The sequence below is a fragment of the Schistocerca gregaria genome, chromosome 1 (assembly GCF_023897955.1).
Source record: "Schistocerca gregaria isolate iqSchGreg1 chromosome 1, iqSchGreg1.2, whole genome shotgun sequence".
NCBI lineage: Eukaryota > Metazoa > Arthropoda > Insecta > Orthoptera > Acrididae > Schistocerca > Schistocerca gregaria.
This window is the reverse complement of record NC_064920.1, coordinates 373,294,685-373,319,877: the sequence shown is the minus strand read 5'-3', so window position 1 is coordinate 373,319,877 and position 25,193 is coordinate 373,294,685. Positions and strand designations below refer to the sequence as shown.

The following is a 25,193-nucleotide window of genomic DNA, read 5'->3' as shown; positions in this document are numbered from 1 at the left end:
AGCATAAGGGAACAATTGACAGGAATGGGGGAAAGAAATACAGTAGAAGAAGAATGGGTAGCTCTGAGGGATGGAGTAGTGAAGGCAGCAGAGGATAAAGTAGGTAAAGGTAGGGCTGCTAGTAATCCTTGGGTAACAGAAGAAATATTGAATTTAATTGATGAAAGGAGAAAATATAAAAATGCAGTAAATGAAGCAGGCAAAAAGGAATACAAACGTCTCAAAAATGAGATCAACAGGAAGTGCAAAATGGCTAAGCAGGGATGGCTAGAGGACAAATGTAAGGATGTAGAAGCTTATCTCACTAGGGGTAAGATAGATACAGGAAAATTAAAGAGACCTTTTGAGAGAAGAGAACCATGTGTATGAATATCAAGAGCTCAGATGGCAACCCAGTTCTAAGCAAAGAAGGGAAGGCAGAAAGGTGGAAGGAGTATATAGAAGGTTTATACAAGGGCGATGAACTTGAGGACAATATTACGGAAATGGAAGAGGAGGTAGATGAAGATGAAATGGGAGATAAGATACTGCGTGAAGAGTTTGACAGAGCACTGAAAGACCTGAGTCGAAACAAGGCCCGCGGAGTAGACAACATTCCATTGGAACTACTGACGGCCTTGGGAGAGCCAGTCATAACAAAACTCTACCAGCTGGTGAGCAAGATGTACGATACAGGTGAAATACCCTCAGACTTCAAGAAGAATATAATAATTCCAATCCCAAAGAAAGCAGGCGTTGACAGATGTGAAAATTACCGAACTATCAGTTTAATAAGTCACGGCTGCAAAATATTAATGCAAATTCTTTACAGACGAATGGAAAAACTGGTAGATGCGGACCTCGGGGAGGATCAGTTTGGATTCTGTAGAAATGTTGGAACACGTGAGGCAATACTGACCTTACGACTTATTTTAGAAGAAAGATTAAGAAAAGGCAAACCCACGTTTCTAGCATTTGTAGACTTAGAGAAAGCTTTTGACAATGTTGACTGGAATACTCTCTTTCAAATTCTGAAGGTGGCAGGGGTAAAATACAGGGAGCGAAAGGCTATTTACAATTTGTACAGAAACCAGATGTCAGATATAAGAGTCGCGGGACATGAAAGGGAAGCAGTGGTTGGGAAGGGAGTGAGACAGGGCTGTAGTCTCCCCGATGTTATTCAGTCTGCATATTGAACAAGTAGTGAAGGAAACAAAAGAAAAATTCAGAGTAGGTATTAAAGTCCATGGAGAAGAAATAAAAACTTTGAGGTTCGCCGATGACATCGTAATTCTGTCAGAGACAACAAAGAACTTGGAAGAGCAGTTGAACGGAATGGACAGTGTCTTGAAAGGAGGATATAAGATGAACATCAACAAAAGCAAAACGAGGATAATGGAATGTAGTCAAATTAAATCGGGTGATGCTGAGGGAATTAGATTAGGAAATGAGACACTTAAAGTAGTAAAGGAGTTTTGCTATTTAGGAAGTAAAATAACTGATGATGGTTGAAGTAGAGAGGATATAAAATGTAGACTGGCAATGGCAAGGAAAGCGTTTCTGAAGAAGAGAAATTTGTTAACATCGAGTATAGATTTAAATGTCAGGAAGTCGTTTCTGAAAGTATTTGTTTGGAGTGTAGCCATGTATGGAAGTGAAACCTGGACGATAACTAGTTTGGACAAGAAGAGGATAGAAGCTTTCGAAATGTGGTGCTACAGAAGAATGCTGAAGAAAAGGTGGACAGATCACGTAACTAATGAGGAGGTATTGAATAGGATTGGGGAGAAGAGAAGTTTGTGGCACAACTTGACTAGAAGAAGGGATCGGTTGGTAGGACATGTTTTGAGGCATCAAGGGATCACAAATTTAGCATTGGAGGACAGTGTGGAGGGTAAAAATAGTAGAGGGAGACCACTAAACAAATTCAGAAGGATGTAGGTTGCAGTAGGTACTGGGAGATGAAGAAGCTTGCACAGGATAGAGTAGCATGGAGAGCTGCATCAAACCAGTCTCAGGACTGAAGACAACAACAACACAACAACAAGCCTTATGCAACAAACCAATTGAAATATTTAAGAATCAGTATTAGGTTAAAAATAGAACATTTATGTTTGTGCCAGTTATTCCAATGAAGAAAAGTTAAAGGATGAAGATGATAAGACATAAAAAAGTCACATTTCAAGCAACAGAGCACAGTCTTTGCCTGATAATGATGATTCTGTTGCTGATATTGAAGACATGTAAATGTGCTCTAAGGAGCAAGCAGTTACTTTAAAAAGTTCTGCTTCTAATTTCTGTTTGTAAGAAATGAGGATGATGAGAAGAGGATAAATATCACAATGTAATTGTACAATGCTGCAGTATGATGTACAGATGCTTTTCAAAATGATGAGGGAGCACGTCTTCAGAAATGTATAATTTTTATGGCAAAGAAACACTGGCCTTTTGTGTGAGTGTGCACAGAAATGTATCTGAAAAGGAGCAAGATTTTAAAATTGCACTTTTTTTATACAACAAAGTCATTGAATTTTAAGACATGCCCTTTGTGAAGATCATAATTTTGCAGGGGTGTACAAAACTTATTTCATCCTCAATGTTTAATAGTTATTCAGTTATAATTTTCTATTGGTAGGTTATTATTATACCCAAGAGCTATAGTAAAGTTATTAGTATATAATACATAAATCATTTTATAATATTAGTAGCTTTTAACAATTCATTAACACTTTACCATCCCCACATCTCATACAAGTTTATTTGCTTTGCGCCGGCAGTGCTAATTCGGATTACTTGGATTGGCCCCGACTGTTCTTGACATTATCGGGAGATTATAAATTGTTAAGTTTTACTGATCTCATTGTTAATTCTCATAAGTTCTCAATTCTGTTCTCCTACTTTCATGAAATTTTGATGATATATATGTATATATATGTAAATATATATATGTAAATAAATATATATATATATAATAAATATATATATGTAAATAAATACAAAATTTGTTTGTCTTGTATATTTGTTTATTTCCATTGTCTTTGGTACATAGTATTCCTCTTTTATATGGTATGTGGCAAAACAGTTTCCGAGATGTAATGCAACTCCACAAGACTTTTTTGTGAAACATACATGGCAGTTGCATTATTTTCATTTGTTTGTTTCGGAAATAAGTATTACTTGGCATTGCTTTATGTGACTGAAAAGTCTGTCACTCGGATCATGATGAGACATACGTGATGTAGTGACAACCTCCAAGCTTTGATCAGAAGCAAGTACATGGTCTTTTAGCCACGAATCAGACACTTTCAATAAAAAAAAAATAGTAAAATCAAAGACTCTTGTGTTCTGTATTGAAATATTGACATGTATGGAATGCATTAAATAATACACAATTAAAGAGGTACATGCAAACCTTTTTTGACCATTTTATAGTTTTCTGTATATAGGGTAATAACTCAAATATTGGTCTTCCCGATCCACACCTTTCATTTATCTGTTGTAGTCTAATACCCTTTTAGGTTTTTTTAAATTGTGTAATTGGTTTTTGTACATTTTCTTTGAGTGTCAAAGTGGCATAATGTATTGTAGAGGTCATTCATATCATCTTACTTTCGAAGCGAGTACTTCACCTTTCCATTAATAACAAGCTTCAAACACATTGACTTTTGCGCACTTTAATTTTTCCATATTATTTTGCCGTATCGTTCCGCAAATTCTAATTTTCTTTTCAAGTAACTTCTGTGCAAGTTATACACTGTTATAATACACTCCTGGAAATTGAAATAAGAACACCGTGAATTCATTGTCCCAGGAAGGGGAAACTTTATTGACACATTCCTGGGGTCAGATACATCACATGATCACACTGACAGAACCACAGGCACATAGACACAGGCAACAGAGCATGCACAATGTCGGCACTAGTACAGTGTATATCCACCTTTCGCAGCAATGCAGGCTGCTATTCTCCCATGGAGACAATCGTAGAGATGCTGGATGTAGTCCTGTGGAACGGCTTGCCATGCCATTTCCACCTGGCGCCTCAGTTGGACCAGCATTCGTGCTCGATGTGCAGACCGCGTGAGACGATGCTTCATCCAGTCCCAAACATGCTCAATGGGGGACAGATCCGGAGATCTTGCTGGCCAGGGTAGTTGACTTACACCTTCTAGAGCACGTTGGGTGGCACGGGATACATGCGGACGTGCATTGTCCTGTTGGAACAGTAAGTTCCCTTGCCGGTCTAGGAATGGTAGAACGATGGGTTCGATGACGGTTTGGATGTACCGTGCACTATTCAGTGTCCCCTCGACGATCACCAGAGGTGTACGGCTAGTGTAGGAGATCGCCCCCCACACCATGATGCCGGGTGTTGGCCCTGTGTGCCTCGGTCGTATGCAGTCCTGATTGTGGCGCTCACCTGCACGGCGCCAAACACGCATACGACCATCATTGGCACCAAGGCAGAAGCGACTCTCATCACTGAAGATGACACGTCTCCATTCGTCCCTCCATTCACGCCTGTCGCGACACCACTGGAGGCGGGCTGCACGATATTGTGGCATGAGCGGAAGACGACCTAACGGTGTGCGGGACCGTAGCCCAGCTTCATGGAGACGGTTGCGAATGGTCCTTGCCGATACCCCAGAAGCAACAGTGTCCCTAATTTGCTGGGAAGTGGCGGTGCGGTCCCCTACGGCACTGCGTAGGATCCTACGGTCTTGGCGTGCATCCGTGCATCGCTGCGGTCCGGTCCCACGTCGACGGGCATGTGCACCTTCCGCCAACTACTGGCGACAACATCGATGTACTGTGGAGATCTCACGCCCCATGTGTTGAGCAATTCGGAGGTATGTCCACCCGGCCTCCCGCATGCCCACTATACGCCCTTGCTCAAAGTCTGTCAACTGCACATACGGTTCACGTCCACGCTGTCGCGGCATGCTACCAGTGTTAAAGACTGCGATGGAGCTCTGTATGCCACGGCAAACTGGCTGACACTGACGGCGGCGGTGCACAAATGCTGCGCAGCTAGCGCCATTCGACGGCCAACACCGCTATTCCTGGTGTGTCCGCTGTGCCGTGTGTGTGATCATTGCTTGTACAGCCCTCTCGCAGTGTCTGGAGCAAGTATGGTGGGTCTGACACACCGGTGTCAATGTGTTCTTTTTTCCATTTCCAGGAGTGTAATTATCAATGTAGAGATGATGCCACTTTCCATAAGAAGGTGCCAGTAGTTCCATCACTGTTTTTGCTAAAGGCTGTCCAGTGCCAGAATATATCTTGAATGAGGAAATGTATCCCATACTTGAATCGCACACCATCCAAATGAGTATGCCATATTTCATAATTTTCGACGGATTGTAAACTTTAAAATTTTACCATCCATGCCACGGTATCATTCTTTCATCAACTGAGATGTTTTGACTTAAAGTTTCTTTAAACTTTTTGGAAAAATAATCAATTATGAATTGCACTTTGAAAAGCTGGTTGGCATTATCCAGTTTATTATTGTTGTTGTTGTAAAAATGATAATATTTGTCTGAATTGGTTGCGGGACACCATTCTGCGAAATATCAATGTGTCTATTAATGGATTCATTCACCAATAATCATTGATCCTTACTTTTTTGACAATTCCCATAAGGATAGCAAGCCTAAACCATTTTCTAAGTTTGGGTCTCGCAACATCAACAAAATTGTAAGTTTTTAAATCCAGTTTCCTTTTATTGCAATTTTGACTGTAGTACTTGTTGGTTTCATTGCTAACATATTCAAATAGATCATTCCCAATATATAATTCTACGATATCCTCGATGCTGTGTGTATCTTTCGGAAATATGTTTGAACCCGGAGGATCCTTCAAATTTATTATTGGTCCTTGGTAAATCAAAGTCTGGCTACTGTGCATTGTCTTCTTCATCTGAATCAGTTGGCAACTGTAGCATTCACTGAATTCTTCTTGAATGTATTTCAGTATCTTCTGATGATTCTGCTTCACTTTCATTTTTTTGATATCCGATGTCTTCTTCCCAATTGGCCAAGTTATTCGGAACATCAGACAAGACATCCGCACATTCTTCATAAATAACCGTATCGTCTCTTTTGCCTACCATGATGAAAGGGCACAAGAACTTACTAAGCATACGACTACACTGTGGTGTCGCTGGCCACTGAGCAATTCTATGCACATTACACCACTATGGTTTTGCCAGCCATTGACTGCCATTTCACCCATGCCACCACTGTGGTGTTGCCAGACAGTATAGTGTTAAGATTCATTTCATTTGATTATCAGTACCTCCTATTAATCCTGTCAGGTGTGGGTTACACAGACTTCAGCAGTATTCTAGAATCACTCACACGAGTGATTTGTAAGCATTCTCCTTTGTAGATTGATTACACTTCCTCAGTATTCTACCAATAAACTTAAGTCTACCACCTGCTTTGCCCCAACTGAACCAATGTGGTCATTTGATTTCATATTCCTACAAAGTGTTACACCTGGATATTTGTATGAGTTGGCTGATTCCAGCAGTGACTCATTGATATTATAGTCATAGGATACTAGGTTTTTTCATTCCATGAAGTGCAAAATTTTACATTTCTGAACATTTAAAGCAAGTTTCACAACTTTGAAATTTTATCAAGATCTGACTGAATATTTATGCAGCATCTTTCAGATAACAGTTCATCATAGACAACCGCATCATCTGCACAAAGTCCAAATCTGCTATTAATATTGTCTGCAATATCATTTGGTTCCAACACACTTCCCTGGGGCACACCTTAAGTTACTTCTAAATCTGGCAATGACTCTCCATCCAAGATAATATACTGTGCACCCCCTGCCAAAAAGTCCTCAGTCCATTCACAAATTTCACTTGATACCCCCAAATGATTGTACTTTTGACAATAAGCATTAAATGTGGTACTGAGTCAAATGCTTTTCGGAAATCAATGAATACTGCATCAGTCTGATTGGCTGGATGCAAAGCTTTAAGTATGTCATGTCAGAAAACTGCGAGCTGGGTTTCACATGATTGATGATTCCAGAATCCGTGCTGGTTGGTGTTGAGGAGGCCATTCTGTTCAAGATACTGCATTATATTTGAGCTCAGAATATGTTCTAAGATTCTACAACAAATCAATGTCAAGGATATTGGACGGTAGTTTTGTGGATCACTTGTACTACACTTCTTTCAGATGGATGTGTCCTGCTCTTTTTTCCAAGAACTGAGCACGACTTCTTGTTAGAATGATCTGTGATAGATTATAATTAGAAGAGGGGTAACTCAGCTGCAGTACAGAATCTGACAGGGATTCCATCAGGCCTTGGAGCTTTGTTTAGTTACAATGATTTCAGCTGTTCCTCAACACCACTGACTCTAATATTTATTTCATTCATCTTTTCAGTTATATGAAGGTTAAATTGTGGTAATTTTCTTGGATTTCCTTTGTAAAGGAACATCTGAAAACAGAGCTAAGCATTTCAGCATTTGCTTTGTTACCCTCAATTGCAGTTCCTGTCCCATTCCCTAGGGACTGGACATTAACTTTCGTACTGTTATCAGTCTTTGCATATGACCAAAATTTGACAGCCCCCCCACATTTCACTTGGCATATCTGTACTTATAGCCCTACACTTTGATTTACACATGTTATGCAGTAATCTCTGTTTCTTTAGAACTTTGTATCCATGTGTTGATTGGTTTTACATTGAGGCAGTTTAGTTTCCTGCATTTCCACTGAGGCTTTATATATTACAATAGCAGTGAATTCTGGGGTTTGGCCACATAGGCTCTGTTTTTGGCAAAGAGGAGATGTATGGCATATTTTAAGATTTTTACACTGCTTGGACTATATTACTCTGAAATAAATATATTATTGTCGTAAAATGTGTGGTTATGCTACTTTTGTGAGTGGTGGTTTTTTATACGTAAAATACACTTGTCACATTTATCTTTTTACTCCTGGTAGGTCACTGGAGGAAACAAAGGGATTGGTCTGGCCATCGTCCGATCACTGTGTGAAAAATTTGATGGGACTGTGTATCTGACTGCCAGAGATGTTAAACGTGGTGAAGCAGCTGTAGATGAGTTAAAAAAGGTTTGTGACCAAGTCTTGGCAATGATTTTTGTTTGTTGGAGACAAGTATGTATTATAATGCTCTATTTTGGATGTGTAGAATAAATATGAAAGTTAGTGAATTGTGTATTCAATATGAATGAGGATATAAATTAGAAAATGTACTTTATATTTTGTCATCTAGAATTTACCATTTACTTCTATTTTATCTTTCAGTTAATGTAAGGAATGAGAAGTAAATGAAGTTCAGTGACAAAAACATAATATGAGGGACATTCAGATGTGAACTGAACTTATTCTAAATACACTCTCCTGGAGAGGGAAAAGTGAAGCACCCAGAAGGGGAGGAGGGAGCAAAATGAAACTTCATGGGTTGAGAGAATGTGTGATGTTATTTCAGTGACTACAAAATTAAGTCAAATTTACAAAGAACTTCATGAAACCCATTTATCAGACTGATGTTGCACCCTCTTTCCCTGGGTGCATGCGCTGGATCACTTGAGAAGGGTGTTGTGAAGCAACTTTATCCTCTAATGAGCAAGCTGAGTGACAACTGGATGTTGATATCTTGGATTCTGGCACTGGGATGGAGTTGACGTCCAGGCTGGTCCCACACATATTGTATTGGGCACAGATCTGGTGATCTTTCTAGCCACAGTAGTACCTCATTGTCACACAGGCAGTTTATGGAGACACTTTCCATGTGTGGCGACCATTGTCATTTTGAAAAATGGCACCACTATAGTGAGCATCACATGAATGTTAACACAGAGGCTGCAGGATGTCCATGGTATATGGTTTTTCTGTCAGGATTTCCTCGATCACTATCCAGCCGTGGCCATATTTACTTAAATAAGGATTTTTGGTTGATTTTAAATTATAAATTTGTTTAAATAAATGAACAATTACTTGTTTTTAATTTATTGGTGACTTAATGACTTGCTTTTCAAGAATATACTGTTGCTTGTCAGAAGCTGCTGCTCTTCTTCCCCCCCCCCCCCCCCCCCCCCCCCCCCTCACCCCAAAGAAATATATATCATCATTCATTAATTTTCTGTTAATTTCATTAATATATGCAGTATCAGGATGTTCATAATATGAATCATTGTTGTAGTTACTGTAATGGACACTGAATTCATCTCGAGGATCCATTCTTTTCAGTCATATAATTTCTTCCATTCCTGTGCCACTGAGCCCTTCAATATTCTGATCCAGACAGGTAGTTCACTATTAAGAAAACACCTTCTTCTTATTGGCATTCAATAAAAAGCAATTACTGGATTGGTAATAACAGCAACAAAAGTGGTAACAGTGTGCAGTGAACAATAATGATGTATAAATGGCAAACTGATTGAATGTTTCCAGTCATGACTGAATGTGCCAGACTGGTGTTGACTGTTTTCATTTGGTTGCTCCTACAAACTGGTTTCACTCAAACGAATGAATGAGTGAATTAATATGGAAGACTACAATCAAATGAATCAATTGTTTTTCAACAACTGAGTGAATCAATAGTTTCATTTGGTTGTTCCCGTCACTACCGACGGTGTGTGTATGCACAAAGTTACAATGACATACAACCTTGTGTGTTTTTTTTTTGTCAGGCTGTGTAGTTTATTCCAGTTAAAATGCATTTTCCTCATTGGATAAACAGCTTTTTGACACCACACTATAAAAAAGAACAGACAGTATTAACAATTATGCATCTGCTGCCCTTCATTTCCAATGTTGTTATGAATATTAGGGAACTTTTGGGCCAAATGAAACATACGTCTGTAGGAAAAGTTCTCATATTATGCTTGGAAACAGTTAAAATTGTTGGGGAAAACTGATAATGCTTGTTGATAAAATTCTCTCGAGCTTTCATCCAATCAAGAAGTTAAAAACCCATGAGCTTTCGCTCGAAATCTCCTCAGCTGTTATTGAGGGGGTGGTCATCTGCAAGCTACTGGCTGCCACCTCCCAACACAGAAACATTCTGTCCTGTTTCAGATGATGAAAACCAGCTGAAAGAAATGAGCCATTTACAGAAATTGATCAAAGAAAATTCTTTTACAACCAACAAGTTTTGCAAGCCATTTCATTGAAGACTAGTAAGCAGGAGGCCTCAGAGGAGGAGAAGCAGCAGCTTTTATTTTCCTCTCTATGGCTCAGTAACAGCAAAGATGAACTGGCTCCCAAAGGGGCATATAACCGATTCAACTGTAACAGCCATCCAGCAAAGCTTCAATGACATACTGATGAGCAAAAACAATATGACTACTGTCCACCATGATGCTGGATGCTGCCTGGGGGTGTTGCAGGCACGTAATGTGCTAACAAATGTATGTTAGTGGAGAAGACACAGATGGTAGAGCACCCTAGCAAAGATATGGGCAGCAAATGGGGAAATCCATTGAGATAAGCAACTTTGACATAGGGCAGGTTATTAATGCAGAGTGTCTTGAAAATGCTGAAGCTGGTGAAATGTTCATGTGCTACTGCTGTGAGCATGTACAGAAAGAGGTAGAAGGACAATGAAGTTACCACTAGGTGCTAAATGGTTGGACGTCTACAATTCTTCACACAACGCAGGGTTCAGAGGCTTGTCTGGTCTATAAAGTAGGTGATCTGTAGCAACTCTGCAGAAAGAGCACAATGCTGAAGCATGCATAAGTGTTTCAGAGTGCACCATTTATTGTAAATTGTTGAACATGGATCTCCACAGCAGACCTCCCCTATGTTCACATGTTAATAATATCATCGGTAATGACTGCAGTGGGCACGAGACCATCAGGACTCAACTGTTGATCAATGAAAGTGTTTCAGCTCTTTGGGTGAATCACATTTTTGCTACACTAGATCGATGGTTGTCTCCACAAATGCTGTCATTGAGGCAAACAGCTGCTTGAATTGTGCAGTGCCTTACAGATGCAGGCAGGTGATAGCAGTATTATGCTATGGGAGACATTCTCCTGCACTTGCAATGGACCTGTGGTAGTCATGGAAAACACATTGACAACTGTGAACCATCTGCATCTCTTCATACTTGATGTCTTCCACAATAGCAATGTCATCCTTTAGCAATATAATTGTTCATGTCTCAGAACCAGAACCATGCTACAGTGGTTTGAGGAGCATTATAGTGTACCCAGGTTGATGTCTCAGCAACCAGATTCACATGATGTAAATCCTATGGAACCCACCTGGATCACTATTGGGTGCCGTCACCTTGGACGCTAATCAGCGGCCTGTTTTTTTATGCACATTAAATGACCTCTACATAGATATCTAATGCCACATACTTCCACAAACCTACCAGCAAACTGTCGGCTCCCTGATATGCAGAATCAGTTATGTATTTCACTCCAGAGATGGACAAACAAGCTATTAAGCAGGTGGTCATAATGTTTCGGCTAATCAGTGTATAACACTGGTGAAAGGTGATGTAGGCCTCAGTATACCGGAAATGCACAAAATACCTTATGCATGTGGACAGAAAGGTGTTTCCACCTTACAGTATCCAGAGAAAACAATGGTAGCAGAACACTCTGGAAAACAGACATCAAATTGCATTTGACAAAACATCTGTTATTAAATGGACAAATGGTTTCTGGGATGGTGTTATGAAAGAAGCAGTTGAGATAAAAATTTCTGAAAACACTCTCAATAGTTAACAGTAGTCTGCAGTCAACCACAGCTTTGGACCTGGTCATCGGAAGATCTGAAGTGAGGACAGGAGTCTTGCAACTCAGACATTACCTATGCGTCACAGGAAAAGGAACATCACAGGCAGTAGTGCGGTTATATAATAACAGCAGCAGCAGCAGCAACCACATGACAGTCACCACCTGACAATGGCCAAGAAGCATTTGGCTGAAAGCTCATGGGTTTTAAACCCCCTGACGCAGATGGAGGCTCAAGAGAGTTTTATTGGTGTGTGGCCTTGTGAAACTATACATTTGTACAGGATGACATTTGTGTTTAGTTATTGGTTCTGTGCTGATTGCTGAAGGAACAAAGAAATGGAAGACTATGGTTTAACAGACTGTCAATCATGAAATCCTTAGAGATCGAGCATAAGCTCAAATCAGGGAAAGAAAGAAATTGTACCGTTTTCAAAGGAATTGTCCCATCTTAAGTGACATAGGGAAACATGAAAAACATACATCAGGGCGGAGATTTGAGCCATTACAAATACCAACCATTGTCCTACCACTGCCCACCTTGCTTAGTCCAAAGGAACAGTATTTGTAGAACAGTGTGGGACAGGCACTCTCTTCTTTATAGTCCTATGTAACTACCTGTGCTACTCCAGCCTAAATAACTGCTTTCTGTGAGTGTACCTTATACTTAAATGGCCGCCATATTGAACCAAATGATAGAAAACATTTGTGAGACATTTAGTCCTTTCATTTATCTATTTTAGATGTAATGATTTGATATTTTGTTATTTGTAGGGCTTTATAAATCCAACAAAAATATTTATAACTTTCTTCTTGCCCCATAGGATGGCTTGAAAGTGAAGTTCCATCAGCTTGATATTGATGATCAAAATAGTATTGACAAGTTTAGTGACTTTTTAAAGGAAAATTATGAAGGACTTGACATTCTGGTAAACAATGCTGCAATTGCTTATCCGGTAAGAATGCCATTGTGAAATTTCTGCATTAAGATATCACAAGGAATACAATGTAGTGTAAGAGCTTATTATCAAAATGTTATAAATTGAGTGCAGTGTGGTTAGCTAGACTGAGAAAATTTTAGCTTTAAAAAAAATTTTAACTTTAAAAACTAAGCATGATTTCGTACCTAACTTGCAGAAATATTTTACAGTAAATGTCTCTTGTAATTATTTGTTTCAAAGGTTGAATCAACAGTATCATTTGGAGAACAAGCAGAAAACACCATAAGAGTGAACTTTTTTGGAGTTTTGGCAACATGTAAAGCATTGTTTCCTCTGCTTCGACCTCATGCTCGTGTAGTTAATCTCTCAAGCTCTGAAGGGCATCTGACAAAAATTCCTGGTGACAGCCTCAGAAAGAAATTTTCAAATCCTGATTTGACAGAAGAGGAACTCTGTGACTTAATGAGGCAATTTGTTGAGTAAGTAATAACTGTTTGCATTTAATTTGTGTGCAACATGTATTAAAATAAAAAACAAGGATATCATTATTTGAAATCTGCTAAAATGTTTGATAATTATATTGATTGTACCTCTATTAATTGTTCTAATGTCTGAAATGCAACTTTTTTCATGTTCATATATTCCTCGTTTTTCATTGAGTGAATTGTGAATCATTGTTAGTCTTGTTTGAGAGTAGAACAAAAATGGTCTACAAGAGAGAAACCATTTGTGTATTTAAATTTCTCATTTGGTTATCTTATTTTAGATTGTACAGAATTTTAGAAACAATTATGGGCATTTAAAAAGCAGAAACCATTTCTGTTAGAAAATTGACAGTGTCAAGCAACTGATTTGAGAAAAATTCTGTTTACAATTGAGAGATGTGTGGCAGAGAGTACTTCTCATTTTACCGCATGTTAAGGTTTCTTCACATTTGCTTTACATATGAAGCACAGGAAGAATGATTGCTCAGATGGCTTTGTGTGTGTCTTAATAGCTGAGCCTTCTATTCATGGTTCATACAAGAGAGGTATGTTTACAGATTTCTCACTTAATATTGGTTCTTGAAACTTTATAAGTAGGCTATAATGGGACATTTGGCATCTGTCTTGAAGAATCTCCTAGTAAGCTTTTCTACACTTCAGTGATACTCTGCTATGGGTCAATCAAACCTGTAGTCATTTTGTGCTGCCGTTCCTAGCGTAAAAACCCCTGTTAGTCCTATTTGGTATGGGTCCTTCATGTTTGAGCAATGTTCTGTGATGGTAGCACAAGCATTTTGTAGAGAACCTCATTGTACACTCATTGCATTTTCCCAGTATCCTACCAATAAACTGAAGTCTACCACCTGCTTTCCATATGATAGAGCCTATACAATTATTCCACTTTACATCCCTACAAATTGTTGCATCCAGACATTTCCGGTAGTTGAGTAATTCCAGCTGTGACTCATTATGTAATAATTATCTTATGTTTTTGCATTTTCTGAATTCCAAATCTTTCCATTACTGAACATTTAAAGTAAGTTGACACTATTTGCACTACATTAAAATCTTGTCAAGGTCTGCCTGAATATTTGTGGAGCTTTCTGTGTGTTTTAGGCCAGGTCAGGACACCTGTACACTTGGCTGTTAGTTTTACTCCTCCCTTCACAATCATAGTTATATTATGGATTCTGCAGCAGAAAAGGAAATTTATGTGTGGTCCACAAAGGTTGCAAGTTTTATACACATGTATAGAGCTCTTATGGAAACAAAGAAGTTTAACGAGATTCTTTGTCTTTGAAGGATCATGTTGTCAAACCAAAATATATTCAGAATAACATTACAGTATACTTCCCAAGTAATTTCAACTTAGTTTATTTTGTTGCTACACGTCTGTGGTGTTCATATTTAGCTAAAACTTACAATTGTGATAATGGTGTTATTTAAAATTGTTGACTATAAATAAAATTCTTTTCAATTATCTTTTGGATGGATATACTCCATTTATGGCCCAAATTTATCACAGCTAAAGTATTTTAACTTTGTGAGGGTAATTAGAGACTTACAGATCATTACATGATATTCAAAAGTTGCAAATCCCAATAAAGCCATGGACATGTAAAAATAAATAAATACTCCTAACTATTGGAAGTAAAGGTTGCCCCATCAAGGCAGAAATTAGGAAATGGTTGCAGAAAGGGAACAGGTCAGTAACAACCTTCTTTAGTGAAGAAAGGAGGAAATAGTTGCGGAAGGTTGGAGAGAGATAACTGTTGTAATGTACCATTCCAAGATTAACTCATGAAACTAATAATGTAGGAAAAGATGGATTGCTACTTACTGTTTATGGCCACAGCCTTCATCAGCAAAAGAGAAGCACACACCATTCATACACACAAGCAAGCACACTTCACACACACAGAAATTGTTGTGATAGTGCCACGACATTTAACAGTGCCGCCACAACAGTACGCACAAACGGCGATAGAGGCGCTCCGCAAATCGGCTGAGCGCGGGAGCGCCACCTAGCTACGAACGGCGCCGGCCGCATGTCACGACACAGCAGTCCAATACGAGAGACTGAGTTGTAATCATGTGATCAGCTATTGTTTCTAAGAGAGAGTGTGAATATTCACGCAATTACTGTGATTAAAGGTTATAACACTTTTTGGCGACGAGGTCGGGATATTTTCACTGCGTTGTGGATTTGCGTGTTCGTGACGGGGCAGACATGGAACAGCTTACGCAAGCGCTCATTGAACAACAAACACAGCTGACGGCAGCGATTCAGGCGTTGTCGACGTCGCTTACTCATCGTCTGTCTTCATCTTCTCCGCCTCCATTCCCTCCTTATGACGAGGCCGCTGAAGACTGGGAGAATTATGAGAAGCGTTTGCGGCAACACTTCCTGGCTTTCAGCGTTGTCGACGCTCCTATGTGTAAGTCGTTATTTCTATCTTGGATTTCCCCTCGAGTCTATCAGCTGCTATCTCAGTTAGCCCCTCTGCGGGAACCCGCCTCCCTGTCCTTCCAAGAAATGTGTGACTTATTGTCTGCCTATTATCGAAAAAACACCCACGTCGTTGCCGCCCGCGTGGCGTTCTACCGGTGTCGTAAACAGCCCCATCAATCTTACCGGGCTTGGGCGGCGGAACTACACGGTCTGAGTAGGAAATGTCAGTTTGTCACGGACACTCATCACGAGTCTTATGCTGATTCAATGGTTAGGGATGCTATTCTACGGCTTGCTCCTGATAAAGAAGTTCGGCAACGTGCCCTACAACTGGCAAACCCGTCGTTGTCGGAAGTTCTAAGCATCGCTGAATCCTTTGAAGTGTCTCACGCTGCTGGCGCCCAAATAGACGCGTGGTGTGATGTAGGCGCTGTACAGTCAACTCTCGACAAGGACAATTTGCCTGTTGCACAGGAGAACGAAGATGTGGCGGCGGTTCACTCGCATAAACAACGTCGCGTTGGGCCGCGACGTTCGCAGCGAAACCAGCAACCACAGAAGCCGTTTCGTTCCGCGCTTCCTTCTTGACCCTGTTGTTTCGTACAGCACGACAGGGCAGCGTGTCCAAAACGTTGGGCCACGTGTAATTCATGTAGGAAAAAAGGCCACATTGCTTCTGTTTTGTCAGTCCCATAAAGTTCCGGTCGACGAGGACGAGGCGTCGGACATGGATGTTCACTGTGTGCTTTCTCATACAAATAAGTTGTTTGTTACTGTTCGTGTTCTGAATAAAGACATCCGCGTGCAAGTGGACACTGGCTCTGCAGTAACTCTCATTAATTCTCGCACGTATTTGGCGTTGGGCTCCCCTCCTTTGTCTCCAGTTACGCGAAATCTGAGGACTTATAATCAACAGAAAATTCCTATCATGGGCCAGTTTGATGCTTCCACTGCCTACAAGTCTGTTGTTCGGCCCCTCACGTTTTATGTGGTGGATCATGCGGGCACTGAAAACCTGTTCGGTTATGATGCTTTCCAGTTGTTCGGGTTCTCCATTGATGATGATGTGCACCTCATATCTGAGGACATTCCTTATCAACAGCTGGATGGATTGTGTTCTGAATTTTCGTCCGTGTTCTCTGCTGGTCTGGGTTTTGCCAAGGATTTTGCAGCCCACATTACACTTAAACCTACGGCTCGCCCTAAGTTTTTCCGGGCACGCCCTATTCCGGTGGTGTTGCGTGCACCTGTCAAGGCTGAGCTAGACAGGTTAACAGCTTCAGGGATTCTCCTTCCGGTTACCTCCAGCGAATGGGCATCGCCGATCGTGGTGGTTTCTAAACCAAACGGGAGTCTGCGATTGTGTGGTGACTTTAAAGCCACTGTCAACGCTCAGAGCCTCATTGACACTTATCCTCTTCCCCGTCCTGAGGAGTTGTTTACCAAGCTCGCTGGGGGCCAGTTCTTTTCCAAACTTGACTTATCGGAGGCGTACCATCAGTTGCCGTTGGACGCTACTTCCAAGGAATTTCTCGTTATCAACACTCCTTGTGGGTTGTATCAGTAACAGCGATTACCATTTGGCGTCGCTAGCGCACCGGCCATTTTTTCAGCGGTTTTTGGAACATCTCACGGCTTCCGTTCCCGGCTGCATAAACTATCTGGATGACATTGTTGTCACGGGAGCCTCCACTGCGGAGCACCTTCGTAATTTACGTTCACTGTTTTGGGTTTTGCATTCGGCTGGGTTGAGGTGCAATCTGGACAAGTCACAGTTCTTCCAACCCTCCATTGAGTATCTTGGTTTCCACTTGTCCCGTGAGGGTATACGTCCTCTCCGTCAGCACGTTGCGGCCATTAACGCTCTACCCCGGCCGTCTACGGTCAAAGAACTTCAGGCGTTTCTAGGCAAGATTGCTAATTATCACAAATTCATTCCATCCACAGCGGCGGTAGCTTATCCTCTGCATCAGCTGTTACGCAAAAACGTCCCCTTCTGTGGGTGCGACGGGTGTGAGCAGGCTTTTGTCCGCCTGAAGGCTCATTTGCAGTCGGCTCCTTGTCTTGCCACATCCTGTCCGGGTCAGCACTTGGTTCTGGCGACTGACGCGTCACAGTATGGCCTAGGGGCTGTTCTCACCCATCGGTATGAGGATGGGTCAGAACGACCCATCGCCTATGCTTCCAAGACCCTCAACGAGGCACAACGGCGTTACTCTCAAATCAAAAAGGAGGCGCTCGCTATCATTTATGCTCTAAAAAAGTTCAGCGTTTTTTTGTATGGTTCTAAGTTTCACCTCATCACCAACCACAAACCACTGGTCTCTCTGTTCAGCCCCTCAGCTTCACTACCGGATAAGGCAGCTCACCGCCTGCAATGTTGGGCCTTATACTTGTCTCGTTTTCGTTATGAGATTCACTATCGCCCCACGGCCCATCACACCAACGCTGATGCAGTGTCGCGATTGCCAATGGGCCCCGACCCTGTTTTCGATCGTGATGAACTCCTCTGTTTCCACATTGATGAGGAAGAACGTCGTGCGGTCGAGGGCTTTCCACTTACAGGTTCGCAGGTCACGTCGGCTACCACGCGGGACCCGGTCCTGCGTCGGGTGATCGGTTTTGTTCAACGAGGTTGGCTGGACAGGACCAAGGGCCGGGCATCGTATCCCCTTCGCAACTACCATGCCTTGCGCCTTCGTCTGTCTGTTCGTGATGGTGTTGTTCTTCTAGCCACGGATGGCGCAACTCCACGGGTCGTGGTGCCGGCCTCTCTTCGCAAAGATGTTCTCAAACTGTTGCACGGAGGCCATTGGGGTATTTCTCGGACTAAGTCCCTGGCCCGCAGGCATGTTTATTGGCCCGGTATTGATTCGGACATCGCCCATATGGTTGCTGCATGTGGCCAGTGTGCTCAACAACTGGCGGCACCTCGTACAATGCCCTCTCCGTGGCCTGATCCAGCTCAGCCATGGGAACGGGTGCACGCCGACTTTGCTGGCCCCTTCCTCGGTACTTATTGGCTACTGTTGATTGACGCCTTCTCGAAGTTTCCGTTTGTTGTTAGATGTCCGTCGCCCACCACTGCGGCGACGACGCTGGCTTTGTCCAAAATCTTTGCGCTAGAAGGTCTTCCATCCATGATCGTCACGGACAATGGCCCTCAGTTCTCTTCGCAGACGTTCCGTGATTTTTGTACTGGACAAGGGATTCATCATGTTACCGCACCTCCCTTCCATCCGCAATCAAATGGGGAGGTCAAGCGCCTTGTCCGCACTTTCAAATGCCAGATGAAAAAATTCCTTAGTGGTTTTTTCACAGATGACGCCCTGCTGCAATTTCTGAGTACTTATCGCTTCACACCTCTGGGTGATCGCAGCCCTGCTGAACTCTTGCATGGCCGCCAACCGCGCACTCTACTGCACCTGCTTTACCCTGTCAGGCCTTGTACTGTGTCCCCTAGTGCGGTAAAATACTCGGTGGGCGCCGACGTGTGGGCACGAGGGTATGGATCTCGCCCTAAATGGATTCCAGGGGTGGTCAAGGCTCTTCGCGGCTGCCGGCTTTGTGAAATCCGTACGGGCGACGGCACGGTTGTTCGCCATTACGACCAGATGCGCCGACGAGTGGTGGCCACACCGGTGCCACCGCCCCATCCTTCACCTCCACCACCCCGAGACACCAGTCCTGTCGCTGCTGCCGATCTACCGTCCGTGTTGATGCAGCCGCCGTCGCTGCCACTTCAGAGTACGCCGGAACCGGCCCCAGTCGCGACGCCGCCTTCTCTGGGACCCATCTTGCTGGAGCACACTCCCAGGTCAATGACACCTATGGATGCTGCTCCGGAGTTTTCACCCATCATCTCGTCCAGGAGGCACGTTCCACGCACGAGCTTCCGTCCTGGACATTTTTGACCATACTCTCGTGTCTCTGCGCGGGATCTCCTCGGGGTCTCACAAGAAGCCATGGATGTCTCTGCGCTGTCCATGTCTCCAAGGAAGTGAGTTTCTTTTTTTCAAGGGGGGAAAAGTGTTGTGATAGTGCCACGACATTTAACAGTGCTGCCACGACAGTACGCACAAACGACGATAGAGGCGCTCCGCAAATCGGCTGAGCGCGGGAGCGCCACCTAGCTATGAACGGCGCCAGCCGCATGTCACGGCACGGCAGTCCAATATGAGAGACTGAGTTGTAATCATGTGATCAGCTATTGTTTCTAAGAGAGAGTGTGAATATCCACGCAATTATTGTGATTAAAGGTTATAACAGAAATATATATATGTGACTGCCAAATCTGTCCAGAATGCAACTACCAACTACCATTGCATTCTGGCCAGAGTTGGCAGTCTTGTGTGTGTGTGTGTGTGTGTGTGTGTGTGTGTGTGTGTGTGTGTGTGTGTGTGTGTGTGTGTGTGTGTGTGTTTCTCTTTTGTGATGAAGACTGTGGCCAAAAGCTTTGTGTAAGTGTTGTTTAATTGTGCCTGTCTGCAACTTAATGTGTCTTCTTATGCTAAGCAGCAATCTGTCATTTCCTATATTGTTGATATTCCTACGCGGAATTTCCATTGTTTCATAAAACTAACAGGCCTGCATGTTGTTCTATAAAAACATCTACATTATTGCTCTCAGTATGAGTTAGTGCACATTACACATTCTACTTTTTGAAGAATATGTAATGTGCACAAACTCATACTGAGAGTAATAATGTGCATGCATGTAGATGTATCAAAAAGAAGGTTGCTTTCATAAGTTTGACCTAATGGAAAAACAAAATAATTTTGTCAGAGGTATCTTAAACTGTCTTATAAAAAATCTTATTTTTGACTGAAGATGCTGGTGTTATTGAATGTAGATACTTTTTAGATCCAGAGATGATTTTTCTTAACTGCTGAAATATTCATAAAATAAGGAAATGCCTCCAAAAAAGAAAATGGCACTGAGAAATACATTATTTTTATTCATTATTAATTGTAAACACATTTTAACATCTGCATTGTTACCAACACAAATTTCATTCTCATAACTGATTCCAACTCAGCTGCAATTATTCTGCCACTTTTTTCACATCTTTCAGGCCCTATTTCTGAGAGCAGTGAAGGTTGATCTAGTACTTAGTTCTTTTCTGCTTTATTTAGGAGGAGACAATGAGGAATAAAAAGTAATTATAGGAGATGAATGTCCTTAGAAATGTAAATGGTGCACACATTAAGCAAAGAAAAGTGTGAATGAGAAAATCCCGTGTGGGAGAAATTATGCAAATGGAAGAATTGTGTACAGAGGGTGTGGGTGAAATCTTAAGAAGAAAAACGTAGGTGGACTGATAAAGTTAAAAAATGCAAGAAGAAAGCAAAATAACAAAACAAGAAGGATAACGAATACAGAAAGAGAATGAAAAATGAAGAAGTGTTGTAGGACCTGTGGAAATGGATGAACATGATGAGACACACAAAAGAAAGAAAATGAAACTATTAGTCCAGTTATGGTAATACTGAAATTAAGATAGAGTGAAGAGTTTTAACTTGATCGATACACATCCATTACACCAAAAATTGCCTTAGAAATCATTACTGAAATCCACAAATCAACTTAAATCACAGACTGAGTAAAATTTAATGCTTATCAAGTGGTAAAATTTATAGACATGAACAAAATGTCTCTGAAACAATGGTTCTGTAGACACTTCATCTGTCAGGAAAGAAGGTTATTCAGGGACTGAGCAGGAAAGACCTTTGATCATGAGTTCTCTTGTGGCTCTCTCTGAAGTCCACAGCCATCATTGTTGTTGTTTCTGTTGTCATTGACATCTTGGTCATCATCTCCACCATCATTAGCATCGTCTTTAACTGCCTCCTTGCTAGTCATGTTTGACCAGCACTTCCCGTCAGCTCCTATTCATGTATATGTGGTTGCTTCTTTTATCTTCAACCAAAACTTATTTTTAATCATCAATCAATGGAAAGACCTGTTATTGTTTTTTTACATAATTGCTGAACAGTCACTGGAAAGAGTCACAACCATTAAACATCTGGAAGAATGCATACAGAATGATTAAAAGTCGAATGAACACACAAAACGAATTTTTGGAAATGCAAAAGCCATACTGAGATTCAGTTGAAATAAGAGTAGCCTACCTATGAAGAAGGTATCTTAGAAAACCCTCAAGCTACCAACAATTGAGTGTTGTTCTTCAGCCTGGGAACTTACTGAAAGGCAGTAGGGAAGATCCTAATAAGAACAGTGTTTTTTGTCTCATAATCATTTAGTATTTATGAAAGTTTCACTCCGATACTCAACCAGCTTCAATGACAGATATCTACAAGAAAGACATTGTGCAAGACAGTGGGGTTTGCTCTTGACATTCTGAGAGCGTACATTCCTAGAATAGGCAGCTAAAATATTGGTGTTTCAGTGGCCATGATACTGTCTTTCCATCACTTTGAAGTCTTAATGAAAGTGCTCACTCTTGCTCACTGTTATATCCCAGATTCGAAGGTAAGAATCAAGGAGACTCATAAAATGTTGGATCTGTGACTCATCAAAGTCTAACTTCTGTAAAGTTTCTAGCATGTTGACAACAAGAGAAATATAACATGGACCCTTTTTGTTGCTTAATAACTTAGTAAAGACATCTTGAATGAGATCCAAGCTTCCCTCTCACTCTGAGTCACCGTTTATTCATAGTTGCCGTAAAGCAACCAGGTTCAACAAAAACACCTTATTTAATTTCACCTCTGATAGCTGTGGAAATTTCCTTCAGAGATACTTCAGCTTACTCCATTTGGACAAGGCTTTCACAGATTGTTTAATTAGGCTCAGTTTAATTCTTACTAATCATAAATTCCTGTTATATACTGCAGTTACAGATTTTAATAGCCATTTGTCTCCACTACTTCATGTTTTTATTTGTATTTTCACAAAGGGTCATGTTAAGTACTGCTACACTCACTGTAATTTAACTGTGATTTTGTGTTTCAACAATAGAAAAACAAAATGCTAAGAGATAAATGCAATTTGGTTTTGTAACTCTTTATCATTATTTAGGGCAGCAAAGAAAGGTGAGCATGAAAAGCATGGATGGCGAAACTCAGCTTACGGTGTTTCAAAAGTTGGAGTTACTGCCCTCACTTTCATGCAGCAAAAAGCTTTTGATGCAGATGAGCGTCCTGACATTATTGTGAATGCTGTCCATCCAGGTTATGTATCAACAGATATGTCAAACCATAAAGGTCCCCTCACTGTTGAACAAGGTACGTTTAATTTAAATATCCTTGTTATCGTTTATTGATGATCGCTGGGATATGAAAGAGCCACACACACACACACACACACACACACACACACACACACACACACACACACACACACACACACACACACACAAACAAACCATGGCAACACTGAAGTTACAATGAAAAAAGGGTAGTACTTTAGCTCAAAAGTAGTGCGATTTCATAATCTGGGGCATGTGTCTAGACTTCACTCGTCGTTATTGACAGGCAAACAGTTATCTTTCCATTATTGTAATGAAGCTGAAACTGACTTAATATTTTCACTACTTTTGCTTTCTTATATTAATTCTATTAGATACTTTTATATGTTGGTATTTTCTGGTGTTTTAGTTATGTGCTGAGAATATTGATTTTTACAGGTGCTGATGCTCCTGTATATTTGGCACTATTGCCTCCAGGTGTATCTTCACCACGTGGTGAATACATATGGTGTGACAGGCAGGTTGTAAATTGGTTCAAAGGTCCAATGCCAGCTCCATATTAGTTTCAGCTCTCAGATAATTACAGCTGAACTGAAAAGACAACTGGAAAAGAGAAATGTTCAGAGAACAAAACATGTTAGTGTCTAACAAAAAGTTTGCACAGCTGTTATCTGAAAAATACAGTGTCTAGATATTTAAAGGACACACATATTGCTCCAGTTTTCTTTCTAATGGATGACACTAAAGTAATAAACAAATATCACATCATCACTGCAAAATTTTGGTAGTTGGCTTATTAAATTTTGCTTAGTGATAGCTTCATCTGGGAATATATTTTATAATCTTTATATATACAAAGAAACTGCATTTATGAGTGAGTGAAATATAATGATATAAGCAAAATTCTGAATGTTGTAATGATACAGACAAAATTGTGAATGTTTTTATGACATATTTGTGTCAAGTGGTCAGCAATTGTTGTATTTGTGGTTATTAAATAAAGTTGTACTCAATATATATTTGTGCCCCAACATCTTGTGTTTCATTCAATGGTACATTTGTCAGCTGCTTTTCAGGTTGTGATTTCATAGTAAGACCATGAAATTTTTGAATAGTTACTTTATTACAATAATTTACAACCTTTTCCAGTTCAGAAAAGAGTAAGTTTCATCCCGGTGCCATCTCTCTTATCTCATCATTAGACAATAATATAGAAACATTTGTAATCAGCATTTCACTACACTTTTATTGTACAGTTGATAAAGTATAAGAAGGAATAGCATTTTCTCTAGACAAATCCTTTCAGTCTGGTAGCATGGCACAGACTTGGGGCACAGTTGTGGGGAGAAAGTGACCCTTTTTCAAATTGCCCTTATAATAAGAAATGAAGACACTGAAGTTGCTCATTACTGTTTTTACTAATGTGAGCTGCTGTTTAGTGTTTATTATGTTCAGTGAAATAATGGAAAAGAATTCTGAAGTATATTATCAAGTTGTGCAACTGTAACTTTTGTAGTGTGACATGCAGTTCATGGGAGAATATCACTGGAGAACTAAATGAGATCGGCCAGTCATTAAACTGAATTGTTGATACTGCAATTAATTATGAACTGTTGCCAAAAGTTTCATGTTCTTCCTCATCAGGATCATTCCCTACTGTCCACCCAGATTCATTGTGTGCATTGTCCGAATGACCTGCAGTTGCTAATTGCAATAATAATAGGAAGAAGAACATAAAAAGAATAATAACGTAAGTAACAATGAACATGAGCTGAAAAAATTTTGGGTAAAGTAAAATCTTCACAAACAAAACCAGGCCGAATCAAACTTGACAACGATATGACTTTTCTCCAAGTCTACATCTATGGGTGTGGGTGATGTCAGTACAACATAAAGTTCAAAATAACTATTTAAAAGGCAAGTAGCCACTTCTGGAACTGGATACTCCAAAATATCCATCTCTCACCAAGTGATTACTATTGGAACAGGTGACTCTTCCATACAGCTGCATTACTATACCATCTGACATATGTGAATAATTAAACTGAACATAACAATAGCTGGCACTTAAGTGAGGTGCTAAGTTCCCGACTTAGCTGAATGCATAAAATATATTTATATGATAAAAATAATTCTTATCAGAATCATTTTGTTTTAGTGTTAGATTCAAATGGAAGTACCTAAACATCCATTTTGCAACATTGTTGCAAATTAGTTAATGCAATATCTATTCTGAAATGGAATGGTAGAGCTTTATAGGAAGCATGAAAAATGGATATTCTGTAATACATAGATAATACAAAATATCATGACTGCTGTGCACCACAAGATTGAATGCCATATTGAGGCTCTGAGGGGTACAACATTTAGTGAG

General features: G+C 40.7%; 1 protein-coding gene across 1 annotated transcript in view; it reads left to right on the top strand.

Moving 5' to 3' along the window:
* LOC126347063 (carbonyl reductase [NADPH] 1-like) overlaps positions 1-23,850 on the top strand; it is a 72,848-nt gene extending 48,998 nt beyond the window's left edge. The window contains exons 2-6 of the mRNA XM_050002239.1: positions 7,959-8,087; positions 12,556-12,687; positions 12,913-13,151; positions 22,651-22,856; positions 23,258-23,850. Coding sequence (XP_049858196.1) covers positions 7,959-8,087; positions 12,556-12,687; positions 12,913-13,151; positions 22,651-22,856; positions 23,258-23,382 — 831 coding nt within the window. The 3' untranslated portion in view covers positions 23,383-23,850. The remainder of the gene's footprint in view (positions 1-7,958; positions 8,088-12,555; positions 12,688-12,912; positions 13,152-22,650; positions 22,857-23,257) is intronic.
* The last annotated feature ends 1,343 nt before the right edge of the window (positions 23,851-25,193 follow it).